Raw genomic sequence first — 11,329 nt, 5'->3', positions numbered from 1 at the left:
AAGGCAAGTGGCCCAGGATACAGCGCTGACCATTTCATTCCCTTGCATGGCACAAAAACAGATGTGGTGCAAGCGTGGGCAGCTAAAGGAGATCAGGAAGACCTTGGACTATGCAAAAAGATAGCACAAGGTATTTGTAGTGAGCTGGTGAGTGCAAAATCCAAGATTTTGCAGAGAAGCTCTTTGTCCCCCTCATCCTTCCCTCCTATGGACATCTGCTGTTGCTCCTACCCCGTGGGGGAGGATCTGATGCACAGAGAAACCTTATGTCAGCGCCCTGTAGAAATGGTCCTTCAACAAAACTCTGGATCCCCAAATCCGTGAGGTCTACACACTGTCCTTTCGACAGTGAGCCTGCCCCAAAATTCCCAACCTAAACTATTATCTGAGTGTGGCTGGACGGCTTCGAACTCCAAGGAGATTTGCTTCTGGGGCAGAGCTGGGCACCTTTCAGTGTGCAGCGATTGGGACCCAGAGAGATGGTGAAGAAAAAGACACAATCCTCAGGGCCTTTGTCAGGCTGTGGGAGTATCTGCTTCAGTCCCAGCTCTGCTATTGGCATCCTACAGCCCCCCAGGACAAAAAGCAGCTCTGTTCAGACTTGTATTTAACTGCTGTTCTCAACATCCCAGAACACGTGAATCCAGGATTTCAGATCTGTATCTGCAGGGTTATAAGGAGAACATCTGCTTTCACTAAAGGTCATTAGAGTTAAGAAGTTCAGGTGATCGAGGCAGTTGTTCAGATTTTGAGGAATCCATCCTGACTGTCTTCATGGGTTTATTGCTTTCGAATCAAACACATAAATTCTGCGTTCTAGGAAGCGTACAGACATTTAAACCACTCCTGGCTTACTGAACAAGGTATCTTGAATTTCAGATAGGTACAGCTAGAGCTAAAGACCATAGAAAATGTCCACTGAATTTAGCACTAAGAGTCCCACTGAGGTTTTGAGCGGAGAGACCAGGAGATGGACCCTCCGGATGACCATGACATCCACTGTTGGCCTGCTGGAGGAATCCCCTTTTGAGCGGAGATGAAGCCGAACAGTCACGGATCTTTGCTACTCATGCCAGGGGAAGATAAAATAGATGTGTCTGGGGGTAACGAGGCAACACTTTTTCTGAACAGAAAGCATTTTTGTTCCTTCTTTTGACAGCAAAAAGAGCAGAAAATGAAAATGGGATTGTGTCTATTTTTAGGCAGATTAAAAAGTTATTCAGACTAGAGAGAAAGCGCCTCAAAAATAGCTTGAGCAGCATGAAAGTGGAGCAATTGCTGAAGATCTACAAGAATAAAAGGAGGGCAGGAGCCTGGGAAGCCAATGTTGAAGTAGCTGTGAACATTTCATTTTTACAGCCCTGTCTGATGTGTGCCTGCTTTAAAAAATACTCTGATGCCAGTGGAAGCCTGCTCCTGCATCCCAAATCCATGGGTTCATGCAAAGGCAACCACCAGCCTGATGTACGGCTGGTCATCCCACAAGCTCAGTTCCGTTTTGCAGCCTAAACGTTCAGCAAAAGCCTGGCCAGCCGTTGCCACCCACTGTGACACAAGTCTTGTGGCTCCCACTAAAAGCAACCAGACATCCAGGATTGTCACATCTCCCTCTAAAAACGAACGCCCCTGTACTCCTGAACTCCTCAGTAGGGAGTGTATTTTGGATGTCATCTTGCCCTGGCTTTTACCTGGATTCCTCAGGCTTCATCATTAGGACTTCAAATTGCAGGCAAATGTTGAATTTCTGGGAAGGCATGAGCAGAAACTAAGAGGAGGCTTTGGAAATAAGAGAGACTTGGAAACTGTTGCCCACAGAGTTTCAGTCAGTGTGTGGTGGGCTGTTCAGGTTGGAAGTGAAAGCTGAGGGGGACACGTGCTCCTAAGTCAACGAGGACATGGGTATAATCTGCCCAGGGAAGCGGTTGAGTCACCATCCTTGGAGGTATTTAAGAGGCATGTAGATGTGGCATTTGGGGTTTAGCGGTGGACGTGGCAGTGTAAGGTTTACAGTTGGACTCAATGGTCTTTTTTTTTTCAAAGGTGTTTTCCAACCTAAACGATTCTATGATTCTAGAATTGCTAAGGAATGCTTGCTTTTCACTCCAAATATTGAAATAATCCCAGCCATACAATTAAATGGTTTATGGTTACACTCAATGATCTTAAAGGTCTTTTTCAACCTAAATCATTCAATGATTCTATGGGAAAAGTTGGCTGGGGCGGGATTTGCATGCACCAAGAAGGGACATCTCTTCCCCGTCATGGATGGAGCAAGGCTGTGATGGAGCAACACGCAAAGAGGAGGCCTGATAAGACCATCACTTTGGCATGGGCGGGGAGACGCGTGCCCCCTGCCAAGCTCTTCTCTGCCAGCCCCTCCGCATGCCTTCTCCTGCAGATCCACACCAGCCCCGGGGCTGGCTTGCAGCCAGCTGGCCTGCCTCCACCTGCCTGTTGCTGCCCATCATGGGGCAGCGGTGACAGCCCGGTCAGAGGAGGGGAAGAGGTGAAAGCCTGTGCCACCGAACCGTTGTCCCCCAGCAGCGTGGTGCAGGTGATGCAGCAAAGCGGCAGCCGGTGCTGAGCTCCCCGGAAAGGGGGAACCTGTCACCGTTCCCTGGAAAAGAAAAGGAAGGAACATGCAGGATGGCTTGCTGGGAAATGCAACAGGGTTGTGTCAAAAAAAACCTCCAGGCCAACAGGCAGGTCCCAGAAAGGGAGGCCAGCAGCAATGGTGGCATCTGTCCATCACCTCGAGGAGAGCACTGCCTCCTGTCCCAAACCACTGGCCTGGGCACATGCCTCCTGCCTTTCATCCCCCATAGCACACCAAGGGTTTAACCGCTCGCCAGCAATGGTAATGGGCTTGGTAATTCCTGTGGGCATGGGAGGCTGCAAGAGAAGCTTCCCTCAGCTTTGGGATTACAGGTCCAGGGGCCAGCAGTTCTCCTGGTACCCCACAGGTAGGGAAGGTGCTTCAGCAAAGAGCTTGAATGTCAGCTGGCAGCTCCAGCTGGTGCCCCAGGCAGGAGGAGGAGGAGGAGGGAGTCCCATGAGCGCTCACCTCCTTCGCTGCTGAGGAAGCAGGACTTTTCCTCTAGCAATGCAGATGAGGCTCTGAAACCGTTTAACCTGAGATCTGTTACCCAAAGCCTAATCACTGTGATGCCCGAGGGGATACGAAGAGAGATACCCTTATTATAAATTGCGGTAAATACCTTCTATTTTTGTTAAGCCCCAGTAGGACAGGCTGTGCCTTGGTTCCCTGTACAAGTCAGGTCTGTCCCTTTGCAAACCTTGCCTGCACAGTCCCAGCACTGACATCTTCCACTCCCTCCCTCTTGCTTGCTCCCTCTCTCTCAGATGATGCAGCGTGCCAGCAAGTCCCTCAATGGTGTCATATCTGTCCTTTTTATTCATTGCAGGGTTTATTTTTAGCCTGAAACAACTGCTTCCTAAAAATGGAGTTCCTAATGACACGGGAGCTGGACACAGCTATGTAAGGTATCCAGGGCTTGGCCAGACAGCTTCTCCTGTCTGTCTCTTTGTTGTGAGCCCAGGACAGCGAAGGCGGCTGCTCCCCACCAGCCTTGCATTTGCACTGATCACTAGGAAGACAGCAGAAAGAGAAACTCGGTTCGAACTTCACCTGGACCCTTTCGTCTCCCCCTCTTCTCAAATTAAGAAGGAGGGGGACACTTACCTGCCCTCCGCTGCACACCAAGGGCTCCCCCATGAAGGCGACTTGCTGGATCCTGGCAGGTTTTTACCTGCTTTTCTGCTGCAAGGCAGAAGAGGGACTGAACTTCCCCACTTACGATGGGAAAGACCGAGTGATTGACCTCAACGAGAAGAACTACAAGCAGGCCCTGAAGAAGTACGACATGCTCTGCCTGCTCTTCCATGAGCCTGTGAGCTCGGACAAAGTCTCCCAGAAGCAGTTCCAGATGACAGAGATGGTCCTGGAGGTAAGCGCCACTGCATGTCCCAGCTGGGGTCAGTACCACAGCCTTGTCTGGAGCTGTGGAGAGGAGCTACGGGGTGGGACAAAGGGTCATGTGCATGGGGGGGTTGAGCATCCAAAAGTTTGCGTTTGTTAACTTGGATTTAAGTTGGCTCCTGAGTTCTGCAAAGCCCAGGGAAAAGCTCTTTGGTGCTCTTCTGAGTTGTTTGCCGGGAAAGAGTCTCTCTGGATCATGCGTCGGAAATGCAGGGAAAAGCAAGCAACCTTGCAAACCTCAGCAACGTGAACTCAGCTGAGCTGAACTTTCCCAAATCTCAGCACAGACCCGAGTCTGTAGCTTGAATTTTTTAGATCCTTTCTCATCCTGTGCAAGCCAGTATCCCCTTTGTACTCTGGATTTGGTCCCATTTTCTTTGTCACTAGGAGCAATCAGCCAAGAAGCCTTACCAAACTGTGCTGCAAACAAGTGTCCTAGCTCCCTCTCTCAAAAGCTCCCTGTTGGTGCAGCATTAAATCCCTTTCGGTTTTTCTGACACTTGGTTGCCTGCTTGGAATCAGTTTGTAGTCATTTGTTAATGCAACCATTCACTATGTGCTGGAAAAAAGAGTGTTGTTAATTCTTTGGTGAAAGAATGATTAATCACTCCTCAGTAAAATAAATCATGGTAAAAATTACAAAGTAGATTCATAGTATTATTTCTTGCAGAAAATCTAGGGAATCATATGGCGGCAAGCCTAGATTGTTAGGTGCTCATTTCCTACCAGGGGCTTACAAATACTCCCTCTTAACTAAAAGACACGTTTGGAAAGAAAGTGAGAATTGCAGAAGAAACACATAAGCTATATTTATCAGATCCAGAGAGAAAATGCATCTCACCCCTAGGAGTATAGCAAACGTGAATTAGGAAATATGCTTGCTGAGGGCTAGGATCTGACAAAGTCCATTGTCAAGTTCAAAGTTTATTGACGTCCTCGGCAAGGCTGACAAGAAGGAAGATAAAAACCTAAACAGATTTTACTCACCTGTCAGGAAACAGTTAGTTGCTTCAGGTGAGCAATCAAATAACGTTTGTCAAAGAAAAGAAAAAATAACACTGGTGCTCCAGCTGAAATGTTTATGGTTGGCAGTATAATTGCATTGTTATTTAACAGGATAGCTATTTCATGCCTGATAGATGGCAAGCAGTTACTAGATATGTATTTATAGAAACCTGACAGAGGCAGGTATCTGCTGTGTCCTATCAGTTTTAGCCCCCATGACACCTATACCCGTTAACAATCAGCCATATCAAGGGTGCGATGGCTACAACACAATGTGGCTTAAAGCTTTATTTTGCAGGCTTTGATTCAGCAGTGAGTCCTTTAGCTTAGGGCTCGGGTGATCTGGTTTCCAGTTGCCTCCCTGCCATGGACTTCTTCTGTGACCTTGGGCAAGAGATTGAGGATTAGATCTGCACAGGCTTTAGAGAAGCGTAGCGCTTCAGCCCACCAAGGCTCAGCCACCAGCCAAGCGTGCCACGCATCAGCCAGCACTTGTGGCTTTGACCTCAAAATTTCCCAAGCACTTGCAATGCTGGTTCAGTGCACCTTTCACACTCCCCATGTCCCATCCCCCGCCCCGGACTGGGAGCTGCAGCAGCAGCAATCTGACAGCCCAAGCGCAAGAGCAATCTGCAGACTGAGCACTCCTTTGCCTCTGTCGCCCAAGGGAATCACATGGGGACAGAGGCTCAGGAGGCAACAGAGAAGATAGCATGTGTCCTATCCTGCATAGGACACAGCCCAGCAAGGTGTTAGTGCTCCCAATTTCTGTACTAACTCAAGTAAGTGGGCAAGCCAGGTTGTAATCTGCTCCATCTTGTGACAGCATACACTCCCTCACCTCCAGCCAGAACGTGTTGTGCCATGGAGGTCACTCTCAATCTCCCCTGCCAGAGCTCATCCAGCTGTGGACCCCACCACGTATTCACCAGGACAGGGAGAAGGAAAGAAATGGCTGCAGTGGCTCCATGGCTGAGGTGGGAGCCACTCACCTGGGAGATGAACTGCCTGGGATCAGACCCCCGGAGGCAGCCAGCAGCTGAACCCAGCTCTCCCGTAATTTGAGCAAGTACTCGGCATGGTGAGCTGCTGGGTGGGCACAGGGGCAGCGATAGGGCCTCTCCTCCCAGCCAAACCTGGGAAAAGTTCACTCAGGAAGGCTTTACGTATCTAATTTCAGTAGAGGTTCAGGGCTCTGAGCACTGAAGGTCCTTTACGCCTGAAATGAGATATCCAAGAGGCAAAACCACTCCAGCCCTCGCTATTCCCTGCTGGACAGAACGAGAGGTTCCTGGCGCAGGGTGCTGCCTGTGGTGAGATGCTCCTTTCTGGAGCAGTTCCTGGTTTTCCGTCTTACTGTGCTGATGATTCACCTGCTGATTCACAGTGAGATGTGGTGCTTCCACAGCCTGGAAAACATCATGTCCTTAGCTCCCCTTCCACAGAATGGCACTGGTCTCCATCATTTAGGAATAATAGGGAACCTTCGTCTAAAACACAGGCAGGTGTAGAGCTGAGCAAAGATCTGAGCTGGGTGGTTAAGGGTTGTTACGTCCTATTGCCTGATGAATGGGTGTGTGTGCACATGGGAGGGAATAGGCTTAATGGCTGTTAAGGCCAGAAACCCCCCGAAGAGTCCACCCTTTCTGTTTCTCCCGCACGCACCTTATGAGGAGGGTAGAATTCCAAAGCCTTGAAGAAATATCAGACACCAGGAAGAGAACAGGAGAGATCCAGAATGGTTTCCTTGAAGTATGTAGCTCATGGTCAGCAACAAGCTCTGACTGGGGCTTCTCCCACGCGAGGAGCACATGAGGCTCTCTCTTAACTGGGTCCTTTGGTGTCTTACAGGGGTTGAGCTCACCTGACAACACTGCCTTCTTTCAGGGCACTTCAGTCTCTTCCCTTCCAAGTCCCTCTTCATGAAACTTGCAATAGCTTTGTTATGCTTGAGATCCCTGCCTCCAGAAAAAAATTGGCTGAAAAGGGCCAATAGCTAGAAAAACTGTTAAGGGAGGCAGCTGACAGCCAGACCGGGGGGGGGGGGAGAGAAGAGAATCACAAGGGTCTCATCCTTAGGAAATCAAGCTGAAAACCTGACATACATGGGTAAAATTAAGCACATATTTGAGGACTTCCCCAAACCGTAACTCTAAACAGCAGGGTAAGAAGAAAGTGATCTGGTAGGAAAAATGTCCCTCCCAGGACAGGAGCCCAGCGTGCAGGACTGACTGACGCTGTGAAAAGCTCAGGGTGCAGACCAGCTATCACCAGAGAAGGGATGTCACCGTTGAGCTGACAAATTACAGTGGGACAGCACATGGGGTCTTCAGCTCCCAGGAGTACGGGGAACCGTTACCAGATTCCTACAGAGCCCAGGGTCCCTTTCCAGGTTAGAAAAGGAATGAAGGTGATGACGATCGTGACGGAGCCCTGACAGCTCCTGCCACCTACACTGCTGGGTGCTGCCTGGTGAGGGCAGGGGCCAGGGACAAGCGGGTCCCTCTGGGAGCAAAAGCAGCTTCTTCGGACCATCTTTTGTGCATGACAACAGCTCCAAGAGTGGCAGTGCCAGCCCGTCAGGTCAGGGTGGGAAGGCTGGGGGCTGTTGGGTTAGGCTGTCAGGAAACTAGTCAAAGCAGAGCTCGGGGATGCCGCTGCCTACTGCCTTCTGGCTAGGGTGGAAAAGGGTTGGGGAAGGGTTGTTAGAAGACAACCCGTGGCAGAGAGAGCATGAGCACAGGCTGTTTCACAGCTCAGGTTAAAGGGCTCTTCTCCTCTGCATGCCTTTCTTCAATGACTCCACTCGGCACCAGTGACTACTGAAAAGCACCAGCAGCTTGACTGGGGCAACGCAGAGGCTGAACCAGGCAGCCTGGCGCGGGCAGTAGCTACTCCTGCTCTGTGGCAATGTTTGCAAGAGCCCTGCATGCCCCATGAGCTGAGCACAGTGAAGAAGCAAATGCAACAGCCAGGCACAAGGTTTGACAATAATTATTTACTAGGTAAGTAAGAAAAAAAGCTACTTGTCCTAAAAGGTCTCGGTTGTAACAAGGAAAGGCAAAATAAGGAAAAGACCAAACCAGCAAAGCTGAGAAACATTTGTTCTGCTTTTCTTCTTTGTAATTCCCCTACCCTATTTTGTCCTGTCTTGTACCACCACTTCTCAAACCTTCTCCTCTCTCCCTCTGATCTCTGAATCTCCTAAATACTGGAGTAGTTTCACCTGCCAGTGGGCCAGCCCCTGTCTCTAGGAATCATGTAGCAAGAATAACGAGCAGCGGGGTTAGGGACTTTTCTTTTGCACTTGAGAAGCCCCCCCCAGCAACTGAGGTTGTCTCACTACCATAGCAGGCTGCCTGCAATGCACTGTTACCCTCTCCTCTGCTGAAACTCGCTCAGTCCTGGCTCCCCTGTCATTCTTCTCTCGTCATCTGTGTGCATGTCTGATAATAAATATCCTTAAAAAAGAGGTTTGTCAAGCCCAGATATTGTAGGCTTTTCAATGCAACAGTGGCCCTGGGCTGAAAATTCATTAATAACTGCCCTAGCACATACCAGTCTGATTAGAGGTAAGAGAAAAGGGATGTGGTGCTCCCCTTTTCAGATGCGGTCGAGCATCATCCAGGCCTCTAACAATAAATGGCAGAACAAAGTGAAACTCCTCTCGTATTTGGCCCATTCTGTAACACAAGGGAAAATTCCTCCTACGAACCAGAAAGTATAAATCCATGAGATTACATTGCATGAGATCCTCCCAGTGCCCAGACACAGCCAGCGGCTACCTGCCGTATGAGAGGGAAAGTCAGATTTTGAATCCAGTAAAAAGCGAGGGTTAAACTGTGCATAAAGCCTACCTCCCAGTTCGCTGGAGAGCAAGGATTTATTTTCAAGTGTTGAAACAACTGCAGCTTCCAGCTCAGGATGGAAAAACTGGTGCAAGATCAGCTGGTTTTGGGGTAGTTCCACCCACAGGGTCTTGAAATCTCTTGGGCGCAGATGTTCCCATGGGATTTCAGAGCCATGTAACATACAGCAGAAAGTCCTTCGCTGCTTCAGATGCAACACAGAAAAAAGGTTCACAAGTTCAGGTCTGTGTAGTTTATCCAAGAAATTCATAGGAGCCAGGAGACAAGATTCTAGTTTATCCCCATCTGTAGGTAGAGTATAAACATAAATACAAACATACACCCAAGCCCTTTCTTTAAGCACCCGTCTCTGTTTGTTTCACAGACCCACATTTCGGTCTATTTCTTTGAAAAAGGGCATGTTCATGAGACAGTGCCTCAACATAATTTCGTGGGCTGGGTAGACGCCTTATACAAGACATGTTCACTGAGTGTCACAGAAACTGTCAGGTCTCTGGGTCCCTACGGAACAAGTCCTCAGGTGGGAGATGAGGCACACCTCTGGACAGGTATGTGCGGGAGCCTACAGTGCCAGTGCCTTGTCCGTACCTCTAATAAAAGAGGTGTTCTGGTTCCCAAGGCTACTAAAGCAGTGGCTTCCACTACAGCTAAGTTAATGCAAGAATAAGGAAGGAAGGGATGGAAAAGGAAGAAGTGTGTGCTGATTACTTTGCCCTTCGAGACCATGTAAGTAGGTTTCAATTCACCAACAGTCAGCAGAGCATGGATTTTTAGCAGCAGCACCTAGGAGCAATTCACTCACTGAGAAGCCAGTCACAAAAACCAGTTACAGAGAGCTCCCCGTTTCACAGACGGGCACACTGACGTCCAGGAACAAGTATGTGGTTTGGTCTTTCTGTAGAACAGTGGCAGAAACAATTTCCAAGGCTGCTTTACCTGTTATTGCCCAGTTTCTTTCTTTGAAGTCCCTCCATCAGTTCCCAGCAGTGAGTCTGCTCAGATGAGCAGCACCTCGTGTAGGACCCCACTTCCCATGCCATACCACTCTTCGAAAGGCATCTTTCTCAGCTGCTGAAGTATGAGTGGGGAGAGGTGTGCTGACCACAGTTCTCGGAGCACAGACTGGCTGTAATCCCAGGATCTAAAGAAAACCTAGCTGGTTTCATCCAGAGACCCAATTTTTATGCAAATGTCAGCTGGAGACATGGCAGAGCCCCATGAGCTTGGGTTGGCTTGCTGACTCAGTGCAAGGCCAAGTCTGCTTGGGTTTTGCTGGCTTCCTTGGCTACGAAGCAGGGAGCTGAGGAGATCTTCTCACTGTCCAGCTGTTGTAGACAACCTCTGTAGGTGCCACACGAGACCTTAAGCTGCATGGAATCTCCTTCCCTTCTGTGTCACTCCTCCTTTCAGAAATGCAACTGAGGAGAAACATCGAACAGCCCGTCCTCTTAGCTCTCAGCCATCCTGCCACACTGGCCAGCTTCCCAAAAAAGTGCCAGTGAGGGTTCCCAGTGCCATACTGCTGGGATGGCTCCCAGTGGACAGGGTCTCACTCTTGTATAACGAGGTCCCTTTGCCCCATCCTGAGTGGGCAGGGGGTGGGGCAGCTTAAAAGGACTAGCTTGAGCGCACACTTGCCTACTCACTGGGCATGGGTGGTGTTTTCAGTTATCATTTCATGTTCTTCGCCCCAGACCTTGACATTTCTCATGATCCTGCCTGTGGGCTGGGGCAGCTGTTGCTCTGCAAGGCAGACGGGGTATGGTGGGCCACGCCATGCTTGCCCACCGTGACCTTCTTGCAGAGCTTGGTCTGCTAGTGCCCTTCAACTAAAACCAATCAAAATCCACGATTGCCCTTCCTTTATGCCTGAGCTTCATTTGTGGGGAGAATGGAAAGGGGATACGATAATTCTCTTTAAACACCCAAGAGGGAGAAGAGCTATTTAAGCGCAAAGCCTAAGGACAAATGGGCTATGAATAAACCAAGTCTGGAAACTAGGAAGCCCCTAGTCACCAGAGGAGGAAGACGTCAAGGGGAGAACGGTCCAATGAGTTTTAAACGGACGTTGACTAGTTTGTGAGGGAGATTGAATGACACGGTCCCAGGTTTGATGACCAAAGATGTCCTCTGTCCCTGAATTACAGGCAAGGAACCCATGGCCTAGGAAAGAAGTGACTTAGCAAGGTCCAAGTTGTCTTTTTTTTTTCCTCCTTTGCACATTGGGATTTACCTACATACATGAGACAAAACCTTGCCCGAGGAAATAGAGCGAGCAGCGGCAGCGAGGAACTCGGTTCCCAGGGGTGGCCGTGGAGCAGGACGGCGGCTCCTGCCCTCCCCAGCGCTCCTTCCTGGGCAGTGCTGATGGGGCTCATTCCTGCCCGCTCTCTGGCACAGCTTTGGCCGAGGCCAGCTGCCGTACATGATATGTTCTTTTTCTGGGAACCCTGTC

General features: G+C 49.6%; 1 protein-coding gene across 1 annotated transcript in view; it reads left to right on the top strand.

The window, feature by feature from the left end:
- The first annotated feature begins 3,547 nt into the window (after positions 1-3,547).
- CASQ2 (calsequestrin 2) overlaps positions 3,548-11,329 on the top strand; it is a 34,779-nt gene continuing 26,997 nt past the window's right edge. Inside the window, exon 1 of the mRNA XM_056342059.1 lies at positions 3,548-3,968. Coding sequence (XP_056198034.1) covers positions 3,735-3,968 — 234 coding nt within the window. The 5' untranslated portion in view covers positions 3,548-3,734. The remainder of the gene's footprint in view (positions 3,969-11,329) is intronic.

Source organism: Falco biarmicus, chromosome 5, assembly GCF_023638135.1.
Source record: "Falco biarmicus isolate bFalBia1 chromosome 5, bFalBia1.pri, whole genome shotgun sequence".
NCBI classification, from domain to species: Eukaryota; Metazoa; Chordata; class Aves; order Falconiformes; family Falconidae; genus Falco; species Falco biarmicus.
This window is presented reverse-complemented; position numbering and strand designations above follow the sequence as displayed.